This window comes from Sycon ciliatum, chromosome 13, assembly GCF_964019385.1.
Source record: "Sycon ciliatum chromosome 13, ocSycCili1.1, whole genome shotgun sequence".
Classification (NCBI taxonomy): Eukaryota; Metazoa; Porifera; class Calcarea; order Leucosolenida; family Sycettidae; genus Sycon; species Sycon ciliatum.
Genome location: NC_088655.1, coordinates 9,958,965 through 9,984,790, shown reverse-complemented (window position 1 = coordinate 9,984,790; position 25,826 = coordinate 9,958,965). Strand labels below are relative to the sequence as shown.

Genomic DNA, 25,826 nt, shown 5'->3' with positions numbered 1-25,826 from the left:
GTCAATATATGCTGATATTTGACCGCTTAGAGATCACAAGTTTCTGTGGGGGTCAATAATAAGAGAGTGATAAGTATATATATATATATTTTTTTTTTGAATTCGCAAGTACACACGGGCTACAAGCCCAATGGACCGTATGCGTGTTAAAACATAATGGCGTCACGATTTATTGAAAGTGGTATAGTTGGTGGTACGAGTGTTCAAACCCATTTGAACTTCATACTGTTCGTCTTCTTTTTGACATGCTCTCTTTCCATCGTCCTTAGCTATTGTTTGTTGAGAGCTGTTTTGGCTTTCTCCTATACCTCTGGGGGATGCCAAGTGATGGTTTTGAGAGGCTGGTGATGGCTGTGAGCGAGAGTTTGCCGATCAGCGTCGTCCTCGCTATAGCGATGAAAATACTAGTTACTGCGCACCTGGCAGATATCACAACACGTCGGAGCGTCCAGGAGCAAAGGAATCTTGGTTTTTCACTGGAATCTAGTTCCTCCAGCATCGTGTAGCCCACCGTCGGTGAATGGCGGTCCAGAAAGGTCGAACCTGGTCTTCTGCAGCATCTCGCAGTCCTGCGAGGCACACTGAATACGCCTGTCATGTATTCTACAAATAAGAATCACGAAGTAGTGGACTTTATAGTGATGAGTCTATCCTGTATGCTGCAAAAGACGCAGGAAATGCCACTGGTGTCCGTACACTGGACGCCAATATCATCCCAGTCCTCTCCTGCAGGATCTGTTTGACATTGACATACCGGTATGCCGTGGGACGACATTGGCCTGGTTTGGCAGCTATCTGCCTGGGTGGATGTAGCAGGTTTGCATTGGCGCGTCGTCCAGTCCGGCATTTTCTTGTAACTGTGGAGTACCGGCAGGGTTTGAGAGGTTGCTCGTGCTGTGAACACATCTCTACTGCCTGTCTCGTCCTGGAAGTGCCGTCTCGCCGCTTCCTTGCTCTACAGTCACGCCGTTATTTCGCTTTGTTTCGTGGTGCAGCTCAAAACCTGCCCAAACAACTGTGAGCTCGCAACATGGTATGGACAAATTGCACCACTCATGCTGGTTAACTAAAACCGGGATAGTCGAGTAAGCGAGTTCACTCCCTGGGCCATGGCAAGATCTGTTCAGTGCGGGCTATTCCAACCTCCAAGTGCATAGTCACCGATCGATCCATGCGATGGTGGTTGACCTACAAAGAGCCAAGGTCTACGAGTACTACTATTGGATGCTGTCTACATGCAGTCAACTGTCATGACTGCGCAGTCATGAACTTACTATTTCCCACTTTTCCCACGTCGTGCATTATTGTACACATTTCGCGTATGCATGCTTTGACCCCTACTATCTCTTACGTGACTTAGTTACAGCCATATCTGTTGTAAGTTCAAACGGGAGTTCAAACTCTCGCTCCTTTTGGACGCCTTACGTCATAATCGTTTACCGTGTTTTTAGAGCGGAGAACAGTTTTTCTTCTTGGTCTAGTTTTCGGGTTTTTTGGTATGGAAGTTGTGTCTGGTTAGACCTTCTTCTCGTTACAGTGTTTTCGATAATAGCACTTGATATGATGAGTTTTTGATGTTCTCACGACGGAGACGAGGGACTGTGATCACAGCCACCGTTGAACTGCCCTGGAGTGCAGTAGTAATAGTATTTTAGACCCCCTTATTTTCCCTCGTTTATGTCCGTTCGTGACATGGTGCTGTGACCAGGATAGGATATGATGTCAAGTGAAGACTCTAATCGTACTAGTGAAGCCACTGAAGGTTGTGCTACAGCCACAACTTGTCAGGAAGATGACTCCCAGAAGAAAGGCCTGCAGGCCATCAAGGACGCGCAGAAGCGTCGACGCCGGTGCATGCGAAGATACGAGCGCATCAGGGCATGTACTGCGTACATTTTGGAAAAAACAACAGAAAGCTATGTGGAAGTATGGATCGATCCAAAGAGGCTTCAGCCCCAGATTGACGATGCTGTACAGTTGAAACGAGAAATACTACTCACCCAGGATGAGATTTTCAATGTTCTGGACGACTTAGAAAGATGTAGTGTACACGACGAAGAAGAGGAGTGGGAGCGTGAATTTAATGTGTCTTGGCGCATTTTTGAAGATGCCCAGATAGCTGTCGACCAAGTCGTATTTGAAGAGGAGAAATTGAAGCGTCAGTCCCAATCCGCCATTCTGGCTGCTCAGCAACAGCACCAGAAAGCCTCAGTGACTTCAGTGGATGCCACCACCAATAGTGCCAGTGCCACTGAGGACATACCAGTAGTTGACGAGGAGGCGCATCAACAAACAGCAGTGCAGCTGGAAGAAGATTCTAGAGACCAGAACGAGTCTCCAGCTATGATCAGTGTAGATGGCATCCGACGAGCATCGTCAAGTGTCAGTATCCACAGTAAACCAACAACGCTGTCCATCATTGAGGTGGCGGCACAGGCAGCAGTAGCAGCCATGCAAGCTGCACGCTCCAGTCCAGTGGTGAAACTTCCTCAGCTGAAACTGTCTCAGTTCAATGGAGACATCATGGACTGGCCAGAATTCTGGCAGACATTTGAGTCCTCTGTTGGTCTTCGTCAATCGTTGCCGGACGTATCAAAATTCACGTACCTCAAAAGCGTCCTGACGGGTGTCGCCGCAGCAGCCATCGAAGGCATTCCAATAACAGCAGCTAACTATCCTATCGCAGTTACGATGCTGAAGGACAAATTTGGACAGCCTGAGCTGATAGTGGCAACACTGTATCGTAAACTGGCACAGCTGCCACAATGTAACAACAGGTTTACTGAAGTGAAGGCTACCATTGACCAAATGGAGAAACTCCTTCGTCAATTGGAAGCTCAGGGAGAGAACCTGGATACTCAGTGCGTCCTCATTCAGCAACTCTTCTCGAAGTTCCCGTTCCAGCTCGTCAGCAAACTGGAGGAGCAGAGATCCGACCATACTGTGCCATGGACGGTCAAAACAGTACGGGAGATGCTAGCGAAGTATGTAGCAATGCAGAACACAGTTCGTCAGTTCACCGACAACATCAGCCAGACACCTCAGCCTAAGATACAGGGACACCAGCAACAACACCATCGTCCACCAACAATGGGATTTGTATCCAGCCAGGCAAGCCCCAGAAGAGAACCGTCCTGCGTCTTCTGTCGGTCAAGCCATTTCAGTGATGAGTGTACCAACTACTCAACACTGGATTCCAGGAAGGATCAACTGTTGTCCCTACGTAGGTGCTTTGTGTGCCTCAAAGAAGGCCATATCGCAAGGAATTGTGCACACCGTAGTAGAAATTGCTACCACTGTAGCGGAACAGGCCACAGTCGTGCTATTTGTCCCAAGAAGGGTCAACAATATAATCCAGCAGTCGAAGTTCCGAAACACCAGCAAACAAATTCACTGGCCAATGGCAGTCCACAGACAGCAGCAATCGCAGCTTTGTCACCGGCAGAGATGCCAAGCCAAGAGCCGGCGGCAATTCCAGATGAAACCACGGAACTAGCCACCACGAGCGTCTCAACACTGAAAGCAGTTATTCAGTCAGCCATGCTGCAAACCGCTAAGTGTAACGTGACTGACCATTGTGGGAAGAAGGTCATGGTCAACGCACTACTGGACAGTGGCAGCCAACGATCGTTCATCACTGCAGCTCTAGCTAAACGACTCCAGCTACCAGTCCAGAATGAAGAGAGGCTCTACCTGAACACCATGGCAGCAACTAAGTCCAAGAGCTTCAATTCGCAATCGTTCCAACTCGCTGTCAACCTCCGAGACGGTAACATGGCACAGATAATGGTGAATACTCTGCCTACCATAACCAACCCAATTGTGAAACAAGCCGTGCAACAGACCGACTTGGCGTTTCTTGAACAGCTGTCTCCAACAGCGCTAGCAGATTCTGTGCCTCACGCAATGGAAACTGTCAACATCGACTTTCTAATTGGTGCTGACTACTTTTGGCAACTGGTGGGCAATAATGTTATCACACTGCCATCAGGACTCAAGCTAGTCTCCTCCGAATTTGGATACCTGCTCACCGGCTGCAGTTCACTACCGGATGAATGCAGCAATGATGACACGACCTCCCTGGTGGTTACCAGCAGCGGTTCGATTTTCTCAGGAGCTGCAAGCGTCTCCAACCGTAACACAGAGGACAGTGTACTGTCTCAATTCTGGCAACTGGAGAATATCGGAATCAAGGATTCACCCTACGCGAATGATGACGAAATCGCACTGGCGCAATTTCGCAAGACAACGGAATATTCCGATGGCAGGTATTCCATCCAATGGCCATGGAAGCCTGATGACACCAAAGATCAACTTCCTAGCAACTACGGCTTAGCCCTTGGCCGAATGAAATCACTGGCCAAACGACTCGCTACAGACGGACAGCTGCTCGAGAGTTATGACAAGGTGATCCGACAGCAGCTAGCTAAGGGAATCATTGAAGAAGTTCAACTTTCCGGAACCAGTGGTAAACAACACTATTTGCCACACCACCCCGTTGTGACACCAGCGAAGTCAACAAAGGTCAGGATAGTGTATGATGCATCAGCCAAAGCGAGTGCAACATCTCCAAGCCTGAACGACTGCCTCTACCGTGGCCCAGTGCTACTCCCTGACCTCTGCGGCCTGCTAATGCGTTTCCGTCTCAAGCCAATTGTGATTAGCGCTGACGTAGAGAAAGCATTTCTTCAAATTTCTATTCAGCCAAGTGACAGGGACGTCACCCGATTCATCTGGTACAAGGACTGTACCACACCTGAGAAGGTTAACGGCAATGTCACAGCGTACCGTTTCTGTCGAATGCCGTTCGGTGTAGTCTCGAGCCCATTTCTGCTCGCTGCTACCATTCAGCTGCACCTCACACAGGCCCAGACCGATGTGTCTGGTGCTATTGCACGTGATCTGTATGTGGACAACCTAATAACCACGGTCTACTCCCCAGAAGAAGGTATTCATCTCTACAAGGAAGCCAAGCAGCTGTTCTCAGATGCATCCATGAACCTACGGGACTGGACCTCCAACTCCGACAAAGTGTTGGACAAGATTCAGGAAATCGACCGATTGCCATCAGCATCTACCAAAGTCCTTGGGCTCAAGTGGGATAGCAAAGCAGATAACATCGCCGTGTCCAACAGCATCAATGAGAAATCAGTCGGTCCAGTCACAAAGCGCAGCGTTCTGAACAAAGTGGCAAGCGTGTTTGACCCACTCGGATTGATGACACCATCTACACTGCAAGGGAAGCGGTACCTTCGTCGGCTATGGGAGGAAGGTCTGGAGTGGGATGCCCCATTGTCCGCACCAATGCTCCTGGAGTGGGACAACATCCAATCAGCACTCCGGCAGACGACGACCGTCACCATTCCAAGGTTCATTGGTCCTGCGAGTGCAAGTCAACCGATGAGTCTACATATCTTCACAGATGCATCCAAGGATGCATATGCAGCAGCAGCTTACCTCCAAGTGCAGATTCCGGATTCCAACAAGTACACGGTGAATCTCATCTTCTCCAGATCCCGACTGACCCCGTCAGCCAACAAACCGTCCAAGAAGCAATCAGTCACCATTCCTCGTATGGAACTGCTCGGCGTGGTCATGGGATTCAGGATGGTCAAGTTCATCCAATCCCAGCTTCAACTTCAGAACAACATCCCAACATACCTCTGGACTGATGCCAAGTGTGTTCTCCACTGGCTCACAACGCCCCATCATCTCTCAACATTTGTTGCCAATCGTGTGAAGGAAGTGAAATCCAATCAGCAGCTACAGTTTCGTCACGTTCAGTCCCAGGACAACCCTGCAGACATAGCAACACGCGGTCTTCAGCCAGAGGAGCTGAAGGAGTCTTCTCTCTGGTGGCAGGGTCCTGCATGGCTAGCAGGAGACAAAGAGGACTGGCCAACAGGAAAACTGATCGTCACGCAAGAAGACATTGCAGAAGCAGACAAAGAGAGACGCTCCCCTCTCATTACAATTGGGAACACAGCTGCCGTCATCAACGACAGCACAGAAACGTATTCGCTTCAGGCAGCAGAACAACGTGTTTCATCCCTCAGATCGCTCTTGAGGACTACAGCAATCTGCCTCCGTTTCATTGGCAAAAAGATCTGGAGCAAGGTCAGTAGCAGCACACGAGAGAAGCTACGGCCAAAGATTCCCCTCGCAGCAATGGTCTTTGATGATGCTTCGCGCACCAAGTACGTAGCAGCCAGTGATCTCAGCATCGCAGAGAAGATCATCATCAGACAACACCAACGACAGAACTTCACGGATGCGTTCAAAGCTATAGGCAGCGGTACTCGTCACCCCCTTCAAGACCAGCTCGGACTTCGCCTGGATGCTGAAGGACTGCTAAGATGCCATGGAAGGCTAGACAATGCTCAGCTACCTGAAGATGCGACTCGCCCTATGCTGATATCCCGACACAGTAAGCTAAGTACTCTGATCATCCGGGAAGTTCATGCGCGTCTCATTCATGCCGGAGTGTCTCACACACTTGCCCAGATTCGACAGAAGTACTGGCTTCCACAAGGGCGAGCAGCTGTGAAAGCCGTTCTGAGTAAATGTGTCATTTGTCAGAAACACGAAGGGCAACCGTTCCGTCTACCCCAGATGCCACAGCTACCAGCAGAACGAGTACAGCAGTCTCATCCATTTCAGTACATCGGCCTCGACTATCTCGGCCCATTCAGCGTCAACATCAGCAGTACAACACAGAAGGTATGGGTGTGCCTCTTCACCTGTATGGCAACCCGTGCGGTTCATTTGGAAGTAGTGATGGGATTAACAACGGCCCAGTTCGTCAACTGTTTGAAACGATTCATTGCCAGGCGAGGACGACCTGACAAGATCATCTCAGACAATGCGCCACAGTTCAAGTTGGCACAGACGTACCTCGATCAGAAGTGGAAAAAGATCCTAACCTGCCCTGAGCTGGCCTGCTACCTTGCAGAACACAAGGTAACCTGGGTTTTCACCACTGAGTTTGCACCGTGGCAAGGCGGTTTCTATGAGCGACTAGTTGGTCTGGTGAAGCGAGCTTTCCACAAAGCCATTGGCCGCAGTCGATTCACCTACGAGCAGTTCAACACAATCACCACGGAAGTTGAGGCAATGCTCAACACACGCCCATTGACGTATGTACCGTCAGAGTCGACAGATGGAATCATCACGCCAAACCACTTCATTGCCCCAACTCGCTCACTGGGACTTCCTGACGATATCCAGTCAGATGACTACATGCCCCAACGAGATCCAGTCGCTACTATTACGTCACTGCAGAAGAAGCAGCAAGCTGCACTGGACACGTTCTGGAAGTTGTGGAGAGATGACTATATCCTTGCACTTCGCAGCCGACAGCCAATCAACCATCGTCTCAGGAGGAGCCGAACCACTGGTCCCAAGATTGGCGACATGGTCATGATCAAGAACGACCAGCTACCACGTGGAATGTGGAAGATGGGAAAAATCAGAGAACTGCATGACAGCGCGCAGGACGGCAAGAGTCGTTCGGCGACAGTACAGACGACCAACTCCATCCTGAACCGACCGATCAACCACCTCTACCCGCTAGAAGTGAACGCAACGGAGGAGAAGGAGAACACTGATGTCATCGACAACGGCAGCACTGATGTTGCTAGCAGCAGGCCTCAGCGCATGGCCGCCCAGAAGGCAAAGGAAAGGCTCAATGCACAAATGCAGGCTGAGCTGGTGTCTGTAGCTTTCACCTTTGTTTCTACGTATGTATGTATGTAGACAGTATCTATTCCATTGTCTTATTCAATGCCACAGTAAAATAGTTTGTTTCTTTTGTTCCTCGGGAGTGTCATGACTGCGCAGTCATGAACTTACTATTTCCCACTTTTCCCACGTCGTGCATTATTGTACACATTTCGCGTATGCATGCTTTGACCCCTACTATCTCTTACGTGACTTAGTTACAGCCATATCTGTTGTAAGTTCAAACGGGAGTTCAAACTCTCGCTCCTTTTGGACGCCTTACGTCATAATCGTTTACCGTGTTTTTAGAGCGGAGAACAGTTTTTCTTCTTGGTCTAGTTTTCGGGTTTTTTGGTATGGAAGTTGTGTCTGGTTAGACCTTCTTCTCGTTACAGTGTTTTCGATAATAGCACTTGATATGATGAGTTTTTGATGTTCTCACGACGGAGACGAGGGACTGTGATCACAGCCACCGTTGAACTGCCCTGGAGTGCAGTAGTAATAGTATTTTAGACCCCCTTATTTTCCCTCGTTTATGTCCGTTCGTGACAGTCAACAAAATCAAAGTACCTCAGTATGCCCCAGAATAGGGCATGTGCATCTATAGCATGACACAACAGGGGTTCTGGCGGCACCTGTCAAACAAGCAGTAGCGACTAGTGCCAGCTACCTATTGGAGGCTAGCCGCTACAGTCTGTCACTGAAGATAATTATTATGTTCACTGTTTAGACTGAGCACAATCAATGATGCCCAATCAATCTGCCCAATGTGTGTTCTGTTCCACCTAATTATAACGTCCCATCGCATCAACCCTACTACACGCACATGTCGTCACTCTAGCATGACTTGTGTTATTATTGTTTATTTTGATTCGCACGATAAATAGAGCACAATAAACGTTAACTTGACCGAAGGATAAAGGCGACTGCAGATAGAGGAACACATCGAGGTACAGGTACCGGCATCAATACAGTATCAGAGAACAAACAAAAATGAGAGGTACGCAGAAAAAACTCTCATAAGCCCAAGGGGAAGTGGTTGATGAGGGATGAATGCACTCTCCACGCTCATCTACACTGTTCGTGGAAATGCACACATACATACAATAATATACAACATAGCAATAGCATGCACAGAACCGAACAATTTCATGTTCACACATGCAAGCACAGACCTGAACATTAGTACCAAAAGCCGATACAGACAATATCCCCACACACACAGACGCACACACACACACAATGTCCCATGTATGCGCCCGTGGCGAGAAAAGCACGCAGATCTACAAATGCACTGGATGTGAACCCACAGATTTTCTCTTATGCAACGATAGCGGATCTGATTCTGAATGAAACACACACACACACTACAATCATTGAATGCCCATCCGCAGATGATGGCAGGTCCTGAAAGGACAGGCAGTGTTTCAGTCATGGGGAACAGAACTTCGAGTGACGAGTGAGGTATACACACACACGTGCGTGCGCGGGCACACACTAACGTATTCAGAAATAGAATCGACATTGTAGTATTCATTGGTTGGGGAATGGAAAGGAAAATAAAACATTGCTGTAGGTTATTGTTGTAAGGACACTGGGAGCACAACAGAAAGGTAAGCAACTTGTTTTGAAGCAAAGAAAGTTATTATTCCACGGATCTCAGAAGGAAGGAACGTTCCAGAATGCTGCACTGGCAACAGGCGGCCTGCATGTGCGCGGCCCCTGCAGTCGGTCCAGCTGCCGGCCTTGCAGTGCTGAAAAGAATGTGCAGTACAGCACGTCACATAGTATCGCAGCCTGGACAAATAGGCGCTGGGAAGTCCTAGTTATGTGCTCACCTACACCACGATGCACCAGTCATCTGAGCTACTTTGGCAACAACGTTGTCCACTTGAGACTCCCATGGGCTGAGCCAGTTGTTGAGGGCTGCACCAAGGTGGACGGCAATGACCGCTGATGGCAAGGCAATCCATGACACACAGTCACTAGGGCATCGTCAACATGGCGCTGAGGCTGGATCGATAAAATCAACCTTTAGGCTGCCGCGGGGTTGACAACGAGGCCGCTGTCTCGAAGCTAGTCAGTCAGCCTGGTCACCGCCATTGACGAACCAGTCGCCACCGCCAGCAGTGGCGGTAGGTTGTGACAAGTGTGGTGCAATATTGTCAGCAAATTCAGTACTCAGGATAAGATGAGTGACAAAGGGAACGTTGTGTTTGATAGCAGTGGCGGTAGGTTGTGACAAGTGTGGTGCAATATTGTCAGCAAATTCAGTACTCAGGATAAGATGAGTGACAAAGGGAACGTTGTGTTTGATAATATTGAAGTGAACAGGGATGATCACAAACCCTGCGCGTACTCCACCGTGAGTTACAAGAAAATTCCGGACTGGACGACGAGCAAACGCCAACCTGCTACATCCAACCAGGCAGATACTATTACGATAGCTGCCAAACCAGGTCAATGCCGACCTACTGCATAATGTCAATGTCAAACAGATCCTGCAGGAGAAGACTGGGGTGTTGGCGTCCAATCACTGAGTGTACAGACACCAGTCACATTTCCTGTGTCTTTTGCAGCATACAGCATAATGTCAATGTCAAACAGATCCTGCAGGAGAAGACTGGGGTGTTGGCGTCCAATCACTGAGTGTACAGACACCAGTCACATTTCCTGTGTCTTTTGCAGCATACAGGCTGAGACTCATCACTGTAGAGTCCACTACTGCATGAGTTTTATTTGTACAATACATGGCAGGCGTACACGGTGTGCCTCGCAGGACTGCGAGATGCTGCAGAAGACCAGGTTCGACCTTTCTGGACCGCCATCATCGACGGTGGGCTACACGATGCTGGAGGAACTAGATTCCAGTGAAAAACCAAGATTCCTTTGCTCCTGGACGCTCCGACGTGTTGTGATATCTGCCAGGTGCGCAGTAACTAGTATTTTCATCGCTACAGCGAGGACGACGCCGATCGGCAAACTCTCGCTCACAGCCATCACCAGCCTCTCAAAACCATCACTTGGCATCCCCCAGAGGTACAGGAGAAAGCCAAAACAGCTCACAACAAACAAAAGCTAAGGACGATGGAAAGAGAGCATGTCAAAAAGAAGACGAACAGTATGAAGTTCAAATGGTTTTGAACACTCGTACCACCAACTATACCACTTTCAATAAATCGTGACGCCATTTTGTTTTAACATGAATATCGCGGATTACATGGAAGCGAATGTGATAATGAGGCCAATTAAAAAAAAAGGTGGAGGAAGGAGGAGGAGGACGGTAGCAAAGCAACAAGGAGGTCAATTCAGGAGCAACATCAACAATTGCACAAATGTGAGAGCACCTGAGACCGAGGGTACCTGTGGAGCGATAAAATGCCAAGCAAACAGAAGAAAGGAAATCACAAGCCAATACACGCTAAACTGCGCTTGAGTTATAATGAAGGGGAAAACCGGAGCTCAAGAATATTATAACATACAAAGTCATAATAAGAAGTCCACTGGATGAGAAGTAGCACAAGCAAACATTTCCTGACAACGAGAGGGGCTGTAACTACAGCCACAGCAGTAGCTGCTGTAGCAGCAGCAGCAACAACAACAACAACAGCAATAACAGCAACAACAACAACAACAACAACAACAACAACAACAACAACAACAACAACAACAACAACAACAACAACAACAACAACAACAACAACAACAACAACAACAACAACAGCAGCAGCAGCAGCAGCAGCAGCAGCAGCAGCAGCAGCAGCAGCAGCAGCAGCAGCAGCTGCAGCAGCAGCAGCAGCAACAACAACAACAACAACAACAACAACAACAACAACAACAACAACAACAACAACAACAACAACAACAACAACAACAACAACAACAACAACAACAACAACAACAACAACAACAACAACAACAACAACAACAACAACAACAACAACAACAACAACAACAGCAGCAGCAGCAGCAGCGCCGTGCAGACTACTCCAAGGGGAGTATGGGACTGTGAACACAGAAGGCGGGAGAATTCACGGAGTTTGCAGATCTAGCCCGCCAGCGTGAAGGGCAGTGCGGCTACGGCGAATTCACTGGGACGATTGAGTAGGCGAACTTCGCTGGGGAGGGTGTTCCAGAGGACGGCACCACAGTGCGATGGACGGGATGTCCCTGCTGCTGACCGGGCTAGCGGCAGGCGCAAACCCTGTCCTTGCTGGAGGCGGCGCCCTTCTGAGATACATGTACTTTCTTGGCGATGCTGTCCACGTGTTTCTGCCAGTTGAGGGAGCTGTCCAGCAGAACTCCGAGGTACTTCGCAGTGCTTGCTACTGGCAAACTACATGTGTAGATGCGTCTTCAGCCTTCAGCGAGCACATAATTATCACGTGCAGCCTACACTACAGCCGGTACGTCGTCAGTCGTCAGCTTCCCCGCTCGCGGACCGAGATGGAGACTGCCGCTAGCGCGCGCTCTGACTGAACTGTCATCTCCTAGCAACTACTTCAGGCCCAGGAACGTACAACGGAACTTCCGCTCTGGTCGTCACCGGTGCAGCCGCCGAATCGGTTCAGCTGGCGGTGGCCCATGGGATCCCCCGTGGGAGCGCTGGGTCTTCAACGCATGGAAGACAAGGTGGCCTATGCAACGAGTTACCTGGCAGGAAACGCACAGCCTTTGGCTCGTGTCATTTTTCGATGCGGCGCGGGCAGGGCGTAGCCTGTAGGTCTACCCAGATTGAAGGCAGTGCGTGCGGACCTACGTCACGTGTATCCTTCAGCAAGAACAGGCTCGCCTGGAGTTTTAGCCTTTGCCAGGTGGCGGAGCTGGACGACTACATCACCGACTTCACATGCAGAAGCCTAATGGATAATTAATTTTAATCATGTATGAGACTAATAGTTTGAGTAATACGGATGTTGAGCAAGGGACAGATAATGAGGGCGTTATGTGCCTTCAAACTAGGCCCCAGCTGAGGAAACGGGAGACCCATTGGTTAGAATTCCTAGCTGACTATGACTTCGCGACCTATCATAAACCAGGCAAGCGTATCACGAGAGACCCCTTATCACGCCGCCATGATTTGCGAGAGACGGTTCACTGGATGCCGGGAATGACGCAGGAGTCCAGTCAGACAGCGAACCAGAACTCAATGCTATCGAATACAAGCTGGAGGTAAATACTAAATAGTAAATACAGTCGTCCCTCTCTAAGGCCAAGTAAAATAAAATCCCAGTTTATCGTCCTTTTTTTCACAAAAATCGGGGAGGGAGGGCGGATTTTATTTTTATTTTTTATTTTTGATGTGCTACAGACTAGTATAGTTCTTGGTAAACAATGACACATCATGTGTTTTTTTTACTTGGCCTAATCCGGCACTTTATAATCCAGCACCCTCGATAAACCAGCACAATTTTCAGTAGCCAAAATGTCCTTTTCATGCACATTGCAGCAGTAAATCAGATTTGTTAATCCAGCACCCTCCCTAATCCAGCAGATTTTCGTGGCACAAATGGTGCCGGATTATAGAGGGACCACTGTACTCAATACTGTCTAGTTTAGTTTTAAGTTTAGTTTTATTTATTTTAAAAAAGCTTACGTGGAGATAAAAATGTAAGTTACGCAATAAAATAGAGTAGGAGCATGCTCGATTGTACGAATCCATCAGCCCCAGAGGCCCAGACCCGGATTCGCCAAATTTGTATATGTTCGATTGTACGAGTCCGGATCCCGAGAGCACGGATTCGGATCCAAGCAACCCACCTCCCAGAGACGGATTCATTTCCATGGTACGACTCATATCTACTCAAAACTCCCAATATGCGTACACTAGGTCAAGAGTTTACCACAAATTCACAATTCGTACAGATACTACGGGATGAGCTGTAGCAACGCGGTTGCTAAGGCCTTGAAACGGATTATCGGTTGTGCACATTCGATTGTATCCGTCCGATCGAAGTGATCTGGTCGGCGGGGATCGGGATCCAGTTTCTACAATCGAATGCAGCCTCAGTACAAGCACCATTACAAGTTTTGCTAATGGTGTTTGTACTGAGTGCGCAGCTTACTCTATTTATTGCGTTTATTTAGTCTAGTTTTAGTTTAGTTTTATTCCAAGCAATACATGGTTGGCGTAGCCAATCACCACTTTGCGTGACGATTGCAGGATTTTTTTATAGCCAACCACGGCTAGCAAGAAAAAGAGTAAGAAGTCGAAAAGAAAGGGAAAAGAAGTAAAAGATGCAAGTTTTAGCGTTTTCTGAATCTGGACCAATTCGGCGATCAACTATTTTAGCAAAAAAGGAGAAGGACACAATGTTACGAGTTTTGACTAACTGGCCACCAACTGAACCAGTTCATATATAGTCAAAACTCGTAACAATTTGTCCTTCGCCTTTTTTTACCATAATTAAATTGGCTCACCATCCGAGTTCAAATATTTTAGCAATCCAAGTTTCAGAGTTAAAAAAAGATGACTAGTACTGTCCTGTACAGTGTGTATCGGTTATAGTGTGGTCGTGTATTTATTCACCGGTATTTATTTATTTTATTTCAAGCAATACATGGCTGGGGTAGCCAATGACCACTTTGCGTGGCGATTGCAGGGTTTTCATAGCCAACCATGGCTACCATGGTGTAAAAGAATATACCACCTACAAGAATGAACTCTCATATTTTCATAATCATAACATGGGTTTCATGTGTATATTTGTTCTTCAAACGACCCACGTGCCCTTTGCTAGGTTACGACCAATCAGCAGCCTCGGAGAGCGGGCTTTGATATTCCATCAAAGCCCGCTGTCATTGACAACCTGTACGAGAAAACCATCAAAGCCCGCTGCCATTTGCAACTGTACGACAAAACCATCAAAGCCCTGATCATGCCCAATCTCAGTCTTTTCAAGGTGATCTGGCTATAAGAACAAGAAACCGATAGGGGTGGTGGTCGGGGATGCGGCGGCTCTCAACTTGTGGAGTTGGAAACCTAGCTCCAGCATGCACCGCAGAACTCTCAGCAGTATGCAGCGTGAGCAAGGCGTGTATGGTGGAAGTGAAAATACTTCCGTGACTCTTCAGCCACGTCTGGCTCTTGACACGTAGTCCTGAGAAATTTCTCTCGAGAAATTTCTCACGAAACAGGTTTTTCGTCCACTGACATTACTTTCCCTTTGCTGTAATCTCTGTGTGAAACTTACGAACGGGACGAAAACGACATGCACTTTAAACTTCAGGCTGCTCTGAAATCCCAAAGGAAAGGCCGACATTGTCCACACTCGAGATCACCCAAAGAATGAAGCGAGTTTGATTCAAAATCAAAAAAATGTTGGGGATCGTCTGAAGCATATTCAAGCGAGGTACAGTCGGGCTTGATGACTGATCAAAGCCCTCGGGCCCAGCCCTTGGGCCTACGGCCCTCGGGCTGGACCCTTGGGCTTTGATCAGCCATCAAGCCCTCTGTACCTCGCTTGATTATCTACCGTACTGGCAATATATGTTGCCGCGTAACGCGTAACGCAGGGGGGTGCGGCGTAACGCGCGACCAGGCTAGTGCGACAATTTTTCGTTGCGTTCGTAACGCGCGTCAGGCGGGGTGCGGCGATCTTTTCATTGCAGTTTGCACTGCAAAGGCTGAAAACTGTGAAAGCACGTGTACCGCGTGGCAAAAAAAGGACTGCGGCAATATAGAAACCTGTGTAATGGCTCCTGTGCGACTTTGCATGTAACGCCCTGCGTGCGGCAAACATGTGCCAATGTAACGCTTCATGGCCTCACTGCGGCAACATATATTGCCAGTATGGTACTTACAAGCAATGTTATCGTGTAATAGAATATATCGGTCCTAAGCATGGACTTTGTGTAGCAAAACATGCCAGACTAGTACAAAGTGTATCGCCTGTAGTAATATAATAGGGCTGGGAAATGATGACGTCAAAAGCGGCCAGGGAGTAGTAAGTTGACATCAGATTTCTATTTTGGATCCACTAAGGTGTGACTTTGCTATTGCCTCAGTATGTGGGTGCATAGCAACTCACTCATGTCGTATGCAGGGGTGACTTTTACTTCGCCACCAGTTGTAACCCCGCCCCCAGTAGCCAAATCAGTCAGTTTCCCTGGCTACATCACCTTGCTGTGAGTAAGACGGCTTGAAATGTGCTTGGATCCAGTTTTTGAATTTTTGAAATTGTTGCTATGCTGTGACGTAGCACTTTCAAGCCCTACAACATCTGCCCGATACAGTTCTGAACCGACTCGCATCAGGCGGAGAGTTTTCGCCCTCAAAAACTTCTGTTTTAAGCTTCCGTTATAAGCCAGCGGCAGCATCGTCACCAGCACCAACATCTGCCACCTACACTATGGATGGTCTACCTCTTCCCAGTATTGACATCCTCAAACATATGGGAGTTCGCTTCAGTGCAGACCTAAACTTCCGTCATCACTACCTTGACATCAGTCGCAAATTCAAGCAAAGAGTAAGCCTACTTTGTCACATGGCACATCGTCTTACACCGCAGGCCATGATGCTCCTCTACAAGTGCTATGTTAGACCTGTGATTGAGTATAGCGTCGTAGTGTGGTCCTTTCGTCTTCGTTCAAGCGACTTGACTGAGCTGGATAGAGTCCAGGCCAGGTTTGCATTTACACCCAAGCAAGATCTTAATAAAAAAAGCTAACATTGAATCCCTTCTTTACCGCAGGCAGTTTTTAAGCTTAGTTACCATGCACAAATTTATTTTCAAGTATCGACGTTGCCTAGCTTCATTCCATTTCAATATCACGCAGAGTGCGAGACGCCCAAACAAAATTATTCTCCCTAAAGGAAAGACCACATCAAAATCGTTGTTTGTCTTCCAAACCTCCCTCTTATGGAACTGCCTCCCACCAAGACTAACTGCAGAACCATCCATTATTGTTTTCAAGAATGAGCTTCGCAAACTCACTTGCAAACATAGTGCTGCGCTCTCCGTATGCCTACGCCATGTACATGTACATACCCCCCGTGTGCTCCCCAACGCATTCACGCTGCACAACTTTTCACTACTTTCACTTTAGCTCATACCTATGTTCATCTTGCAAAGCTCCCATATCCTCACGGGCATTTCAACAGGAAGTAGTAATTTCATTACTCCCTTGTTTCGCAGTAAGCTGTGGAAGCACACGTGCGCATGCACTAAAACCTCTTTGGCATGATCACGTTGCTAGTTTTTTTGCTTTCTGACATTTTCTGCTTCCCCTTGATATAGGTAGCGGTGCCTTTGGGTTGTCTGTATATTCAATATTAGAGAGGTTCTGCTACACGGAACTACGTACCAAATTCCGTGTCAACTGCAGTGCAGTTTGACACGGATTTTTCCTACGTTGCACCGGTTCTGCTGTACGTAGCATGCACGAAGCATGCACGAACACCCCGCCACATGTACTCTGTACGCTCACTTTTCACACGGAGTCCAGTCCGTGTGAAGCGAGCTTCACACGGAAAACGGTATGAAAAAATCCGTATCAAACTAAATCCCGTACCGCGGCGAAGTTTCCATACGTACTTTGGCACGTTATACCGTGTGGCAGAACCTCACTATTATTGCATGTCACGTGAGGGTTGTCCGTATTACGGCCAATCAGCGCCCTCCGCAAGCGGCCTGTATTTCTCGGTATTGCCCGCTCAGGCGGGCAATAACTTTCAGTGTATTGCCCGCTGAATCCGATCACTCTGCGCATGCCCGTTCGTCAGTTGAGTCCTTCATTTCTCCGGAGCAGGTTGTCATTTTGGTGCGATCGATGGTAGATGGACAAAATCGCCATCAGACACACCGGTCACCAAAAGAAGCAACAGGCTCGAAAAAACGGAGGACTCTACTGGCGACGAGCATGTACAGAATAATCGGATTCAACAGTCAATACACCAAAAAGCTACTGCCTACCTGCACGGACTTGTCTCTTCTCTCCGAAGTTAGGACCGGCATTGATGATGTGAGTCGGCCTTCGTCGACCAACTGTTCGAAGAGCTCAGGGAGCATCGCAAGCGCAGGCACCTTGAAAACAAACGGAAGGTAAAATGAAACCTACATTGTAAATAATTGTTTCCAGTCTTGGATGTATCCGGCATCGCACCACAAGAAAAGTAGTGGTGAAGAAATCAAAAATCAGTTCTCAAACTTGCAAAGCCTCAAACGACGTACATTTCAGAATTTTCTAAACGAACTCCAAGTCCACAGCAGGATCCAGGTCGAAGAGGTGCAAGAAAAGGACTTGCAACGCTGATCTGCACTCAGTATATAGAACGTGGGTGTCAAGCATGCAATAAATGATTTACAGCACCTCGTATGCGCTCGTAAACGGGCAATACCGGCTTGATACATGACCTCACGGCTGACGCTGTTCGGTCATGTATCAGCCGGTATTGCCCTTCGCTTGTACTCGGGCTGTAAATCATACATAAAGTGCCGTAAAATTCCGTAAATAACGCCCATGTCCGATAATAAGCCCAGTTTTAGGCGGTGTACACTTCAAATCTGTTTTAGCGCCCATGCCCGGAAAAAGCCCAGGGTGTAAAGTGGACAAGTGGTTTACCTATCAAATCTGTAATTTATCGCTACATTCTTGGTTACGACCAAATTTCCAGCGGTGGTTTGATGTACCTGTACCGTGCTCAGTGTGAATGGTGGTTCACTGAAACTAGTGGGTTGCTGATAGATTGATCTTCTGCAGATTGCGTCCTAAATAACGCCCATGCTCTAAAATAAGCCTATGCCCAAATATACGCCCGGTTTTTGACGCTCTGCAAAGTATACGCCCGGGGCTTATTAACGGTAGGTCAAGTCCTCTCTGCGCACAAAGTGCCTGAAAGAACAGAGCTTCCTTACTTATTCAATAATAATAATTATTATCAGGGGCGTCGGACATGGTACGGTCACTACGGTATTGACCGTACCACTATTTGCCCCAAGTACCCTGTGAATCAATAAAATGCACTGGTTTGGGCTCTAAATTTCCAAAATTTTCGGCTCAGCTATCCCTCCCCCCCCCCCCCCCAAGAGTAAATTGTACTTCAGATGGCTGACCGTACCACACTAAAATACCTTCCGACGCCCCTGATTATGACAAGCCTGTGCAACACATAGCCATACAGCCACAGTCATACACACACTCATACATACACTCATACACTCATAGATAGATAGATAGATACATACATACATACATACATACATACATACATACATACATACATACATACATACATACATACATACATACATACACACATACATACATACATACATGTACATACATACATACATACATACATACATACACTCATACATACACTCATACATCATTCATGCATACACTCATACATGCACTCATGCATACATGTACACTCATACAAACACTCATACATACACTCATACATGCACTCATGCATACATGTACACTCATACACTCATACATACATGCACTCATGCATACATGTACACTCATACATACACTCACACATGGGCTGGGATGCTAAAGGAGGTTGGGTACAGTTTCGGCCAAAAGGACACTGAAATTATGTAATTTTCTCTACGAATTCAGTACAGATACTGTCTGTGGAAGGCATCATTATTTCTGTGAGATACGAAAATAGGGGCCCACGGTTTTACTTCTTGTACTGTTCCAGTGGTTTACGGTTCCAGAAGGTTGCTAGTTTGCCAGAAACTCCATTATCGGAGCCTCGTTCGCACGAGGAACAGATATTGGGACCCCTGAAATATATCCCATATTCAGAATCAGCATGATTTTCTCTGTTTGTCCTCCAAAAACGAGCGAATGATTACAATAGTGAATAGCTGGTGAATAGCAACCGCAACCTGGGAAAACACTATCAACCAGCCTTGGAAAAGATGAAAGAAACGAAGAGATGCCCCATAATGCATGCTTGAGTAGGCCCTAGTGTGGTGTCACACCGGACGTACGCTGTCCTGCAGCCCTCAAGCGTGTACCGAGTCGTAGTGTTCGTCCTCCAACGGCGTCGGTGTGTGGGCGACATCGTCGTAAGACGCCCCCATATCATCGTCACCGGCCTGCCTGGCCACATCGTCATAAGACACGGTCATGTCAAGGCGGGGCCTGGAGATGCTGTTGTTGTGCGACAGGGCCATGTTATCGTACGTCAGGGACGTGTTATCTCTACATGGGGTGGGGCGAGGGCACTCGTAGTTCTCGACTATACGCTCGTGGTGTGCGTGCTCGACAGCTATGTCGGGACCCAGCAAGGTGGTGTCTGAGAAACGAGCTGCAGAAACACAATGTAGAAAATAGAGGAGAGATATTCATTGCTTTCAAGGAAAGATGCAAACGGGGAAAGGTCTGAGAAGAAGAAAAATGACGGTCATCACCAGGACTCGGACCAGGGACCTTCGCTTGAGACCAGCGATGCAGTAACCACTGAGCTATGGTGTAGCTAAGATCATAGCAGAGGCCGTTCGGCACTTTCTTCAAGACTTTGAACGTTTGCTGTAAATCCACACAAGAGCACGTTCTATGGATAAGGCGGCGAGGTGACAAAAGTTTAAGAATGGCAATACACAGAATCAGCTGAAGCGTCATGTCGCAATAATCATTTGGTATCTCGTCCTGAATGTTGCCAAGTGTATTCTGATTCATGTTTCTCGGTTCTGTGTTGTGGACGTCATGGTTACTAGTTACAGGTGAAAGTGTTGGAGACCGCTTTCTCTGGCCTTAGGCCGTCCAAGGCTACCAATAATATTTTCAAAACGAAACGTTTTCGTTTGGGTGTGGGTGGGTTTGATGGAGTTTCGTTTTGGAAATAATTATTATTGAATGCAGATGGAGAATACCCAGTTTCTTCCGGGTGTCGAAAATTGATATCAATATTTGATTGGAATTTGTTTTACCTGCAGAAAAGGTGGGTGGGTGGGGGCTGAAAAATACTAAAACGTTTCGTTTCGTAAAAACAATCGGTAACCCCGGACGCCCCCCCCCCCCCCCCCCTCTAAGGGGTGGTCGCTACAGTCCATTTCAAAACTATAGACGCGCCGTGTTTTTGAAATATTTCAAATTTGGCTGGAACTTTTTGAGAATAATTTTCGGATTATTGCTCAGGTCCGCTCCACAATTACTCTCATATTATAGTTTCTAAACGATTGGATAACAGACGCCCGATTTGGAAAAATACATGCACAAAGTGATCACAAATTTTATGTGGCATAGATGCTGGCATAACGGTTTTTGCCCAGGTATGCGTCTATAGTTTTGAAATGGACTGTAGTTACCAGGTTTTACCATGTCTTGAAAAATCAGGCTTGTCACATTCAAAACAGGCTTCTATAATTATGAGACCGGCTATAACACAGCATCTGCCGCTAGGGTTTACCGGGTGTTAGCGGCCGTCGTGAGTTCCCTTCGCGAACGGACACGATAATTTTTTATTTTTTATTTTTTTATAATACAAAAGTACGACAGTGAGCTAGTAATGAAATATCTAGGAATTTTCTTAAGTGTCAAAAATCACAGAATAACATACAGACAGACCAGCTCCCGACCTGCTTTCAATCAATAAATCTACCCACTGCTGATTAACTCAATCTGCTCCTGCAGCGCTCACCCTCTCCCATACTTGTATAATTCAAAGTGATGTAAATTGCTTTCCAGCTTTTTTTCTTTTCTTTTTTTAACTGCACAACCCCCAGCCCCACCCACAACATCTCACCTTCTCATAAACGTATCTCTTATTAGTGATGGTGCCATCGTGAGAATAAAAAATAAAATAAAAAACCCCAGAGCATATTCGTACTCACGTAGGGTCTTGATGTTAAAGCCAGGGGATTTCCCCTGTCGAATCCTCCAGACGACCAGCGCCATGGCGATCAAGAATGCAGCACACACTCCTACACCAATGAACACACTGGTCAGGGTGCTAACCGACTGGCTACCTCTCGGGGCGGGGATGAAGGAATCATCTGAAAGTCCAAACAAATACACCGCACAAGCCAAACATACCCAGTTGAATGTTCGTGGTAGTGTAGAGTGAAGACTTGGGTGGATGGTCGTTTAGGGAGTTTCTTTCCGACACCAGGACCTTACAGCCCATTTGCCACATAATAATACCATATTATGCTGGCCATCCTCAAAGGCAATTGTGCGGTACAACCGATGGCATAGTGAACTGTCAACAGCAGCCGAAACAGCTGCTGCAGCAGCAGCGCCAACAGCAGGAGCAGTAGATGCGGTAACAACAGAAGCAGTAGCTGCAGTGGCAGCAGCAGCGGGTGCAGTAATAAGAGTAACATCCACCTGCGGGCTGGTTAGGGCATGCTGGAGTTCACCAATCTTGTTGCGAATGCTGAAGGGGTTTGTTACCAGGGAACGAAGCTGGTTTCTGGCCAGTATTGGCATAGATAGTCGGTTGGGCTGTGCGTGACACGAGACGGACGGCTGTTGTGTACCGCCTCACTTGCATCTTCCTCTCTACCGCCAGCAGGCTGACAATTTGATTTGTCACAGGTGGTGCCCGGTGATGCCTCAGAGGCCATGTTTGTGTGCCACAGTGCGAAAATTCAAACTTCTCTAAATGAAGAAACAAGATTAACTCGTATACTGAGCCAATAATAAATTGAAATGTGAAAAGAACACATGAGAACAAGTTATGAATCAACTGCCACCGGCTGTAACAAGATAATATGCAGTCAGAGAAAAGATTTAAAAAGAAAGAAAGATACATACATTATAAACCTGCAGACACAGATCCCTCTACTTACTGGTGGTAACCGCTCCGCTTGTGGATACCGTTCCGGTCGTTGTTGGTGATGCCGTTGTGCTATCGGACTGTGTTTCAGGTAGAACAGCACCTCCTTTTGTAACAGTTGTAGCTGCTGTAGTGGCAGATGATACTGTAGTGGCAGATGATACTGTAGTGGCAGATGATGCTGAAGTGGCAGATGATACTGAAGTGGCCGGTGGTGTTGCTGTTGGAGAGAGAGAGAGAGAGAGAGAGAGAGAGAGAGAGAGAGAGAGAGAGAGAGAGAGAGAGAGAGAGAGAGAGAGAGAGAGAGAGAGAGAGGGGGGGAGAGGGAGGGAGGGAAAGGGAGGGAGAGAAAGTGAAACAAAACAATCGGCAAAGTCATTATCATTCTGTCGTCAGGGTTCCAGCTTAGGCCGTTCTTATTTTCGCGAACACAGCCACTTCGTTCTTATTCGATGGTACAGTCATGCAGTCATGTGCATGTCATTGAATGTACAAAGGTTTACAATCATGTGGACTGTACATGCCTGTACATGAACCAGTAGAGGACTGTTACATGGTGGCGCATATGCACACCTGCCAGTTCACATGTTGAGACTTTTGAAACTACGGAAATGTGTCATCCAAACCTATAATTATGCAGAGTTATACTTCCGATTGTACATTATAGTGTACATTATAGTTTTCGTTCTTATCTGCAAAAATCCAGCCTGGACCGTCTTAAAAAATGGTGAAATTCTAGCCTGGCCATTCTTTGGCGCTCTGTTCACCGGTGCCCGACAATACTGCACTGCCATGAAACATCGTATACGAACGCTGGTGGGTAGGTGCTCCAAGAACCTTTTCTCGTGATGGTCATCAGATGTCACCACTGCATTGGTACGTTGGAAAAAGAAAATAACTTTCTCTCCGGAGTAGCGGACCGGGTAGGGCATGCTAGATTGTCCACTATACTGTAAGTGTACAAATTATTCAGCATGGTTAAAGGGGAAGTTAAGGCAAACATTAAAATTTCACCAGTTGTAGTCTTCGGGGTGCTGAGTCGAATGGTCTTGGTCCGAGGAAGCTGAGACGCTCCCATCCTACTTGAATCCCAATCGAACTCGCGCACTTCCACCGAAACTGGGTGACTCCGCCCTACTAGATGGGGATTTGTATGCAAAATGTCACTAAAAGCACCATTTCGTTCTTATAAAAGCACGGATGACTGCGATTGGCCCGTATGTTGTAGTCTTTTGGACGCTGAGTCGACTGGTTTTGGTCCGAAAAGGCTGCGATGCAGCGTTCCTCCTTTATTCCCAATCGAACATGGTTGAAGAAGCGGTCACGTGCTCCTGGGTGCCCAAATCACCTGGTCACCACGCCAGCAGGCGACAACTTTCACACCAAGGTTCAACTCGAGTTCAACTCGAGTGACAGGACTGCACCCAAAAAAGGTCAAACAGGCTAGTAAGTTGTACCCTGCAGGCACGGTGACCAGCTGACTGGTATACGCAGGAGCACGTGACCGCTTGTTCAACCATGTTCGATTGGGAATAAAGGAGGAACCCTGCATCGCAGCCTTTTCGGACCAAAACCAATCGACTCAGCGTCCAAAAGACTACAACATATGGGCCAATCGCGGTCATCCGTGCTTTTATAAGAACGAAATGGTGCTTTTAGTGACATTTTGCATACAAATCCCCATCTCGTAGGGCGCAGTCACCCAGTTTTGGTGGAAGTGCGTGAGTTCGATTGGGATTCAAGTAGGAAGGGAGCGTCTCAGCTTCCTCGGACCAAGACCATTCGACTCAGCACCCCGAAGACTACAACTGGTGAAATTTTGATTTTTGCCTTAACTTCCCCTTTAAGTTTCAGTCTTTGAGGGGCTAAACACATTTCGGCCACATGATAATCCCAGCCTGTACTGCTGCTCCCTACTAACACTATCACACTGAAACTTCCCAACCGACATTTTTTCAGCGGCAACAAAGTCTAGGCCTCGGAACACCAGGCCAGGCGGAAAATAGCCGTGAGTTTAAATGCACTGTGTCGCACTATGTGCGAATGACTGTGAATTTGTGGGAGATTGAATACATGTTACGAGTCAATTTTACAGCATTTACAATAATTATTCGTGTTTACGTCGCACTCTTACCTAAGGTATATCCCAGGAGCGATAGGGTCCAGGTCCGCTGCCCATAGCTAAGTTATAGGTGTAGTAATTATCTGTAGCAAGATAGCTTGACACATAACTAGCTTCGCTCTGCCTATCTTGTTCTGAAATGAATTTCATGGTTGCAACTTGATCTCTTCGATCGAATGGTCAATTTATTTGAACTTCATTTTCTGATTTGTTTATTTTCCTTTTTCGCATGCTGCACTGGCAGTGCTCCAGGCAGCCCGCCATCATAGCGTGGATACACGATCGCTACGATGCCCGTCTCAAACTGGCTGGCTTTTGCACGCATCACAATCCATGAATCTATTTTTTGGTTTTTCAGTGTTGCACACAGCACGCTGGCACGGCATGCGTATGCCGGCGGGCGCGCGTGCGCGAGCGAAGCATTTTCGGAGCATTCCGTTTTAGTGGTTCGTGTCCTATCTCTCGGTAGTTTCTTCTTCTTGTCAGATATCTTTATATGGCGAGCGAAATACAAACAAACCAGGTCTCTCTCCCCTTGTTGAAGTCACCGCGGCGGCTGCTGGCCAGCTGTCCGCGACGGAGTATACATGTATTGCACGGTGTAATGCATGAATGTTTACCACACACCAAGTATCACATTTTATTGATTTACACCTGTGTTTGACCTGTTCTGCTGAATGAAATTTTTCCCCACACGTACAGAATGAGGTTATCGATCTATGCGTTTGCTGTAGCTCTATAAATTGCTGTATTTTGACATTTTTCCATTATTCCCTGTGACTTACCCATGATGAGAAGGGAACAAAAACGTCCGGTTAACAAATTGGCTTACTTGACTGTGTGGATTGCGTCGGTGCTGACACCTTTTCTTTCGAAATTGGATGCACCTCCAATTTTTTCCTTACGATTTACAGTAAATCGACCTTTTATTGACCTAAAAAGGGGTTGTCGACTTGCAACCGGGGTGTAACTGCCCTTAAACCGGTAAACCGAGGCCCCGAGTTTGGAGGGCGACTTATAACCGGGGTCGACTTAAAACGGTAAAGTACGGTACATGTTTGTGACTGAGTGGCCATTCAATGCAGAATGTGTTTCTTACTGCAGACCATGACGCACTGCATGAGCACATGTTACTTACAGCCGCAAAGAGGATAGAATTTATCGGACGGTTTAGTGGCTCGAAGGCTCTGAAGATGACCGGAGGAGGCATTGACGACAGCAGCACCATTGGCAGTCCACACG

General features: G+C 47.4%; 1 protein-coding gene across 1 annotated transcript; it reads left to right on the top strand.

Annotated features, from left to right (window-relative positions):
• The first annotated feature begins 1,719 nt into the window (after positions 1–1,719).
• Positions 1,720–7,755, top strand: LOC135829167 (uncharacterized). The gene has a single exon (XM_065341571.1). It carries the CDS (start codon positions 1,720–1,722, stop codon positions 7,753–7,755), a length of 6,036 nt encoding a protein of 2,011 aa, XP_065197643.1.
• Positions 7,756–25,826: the final 18,071 nt, after the last annotated feature.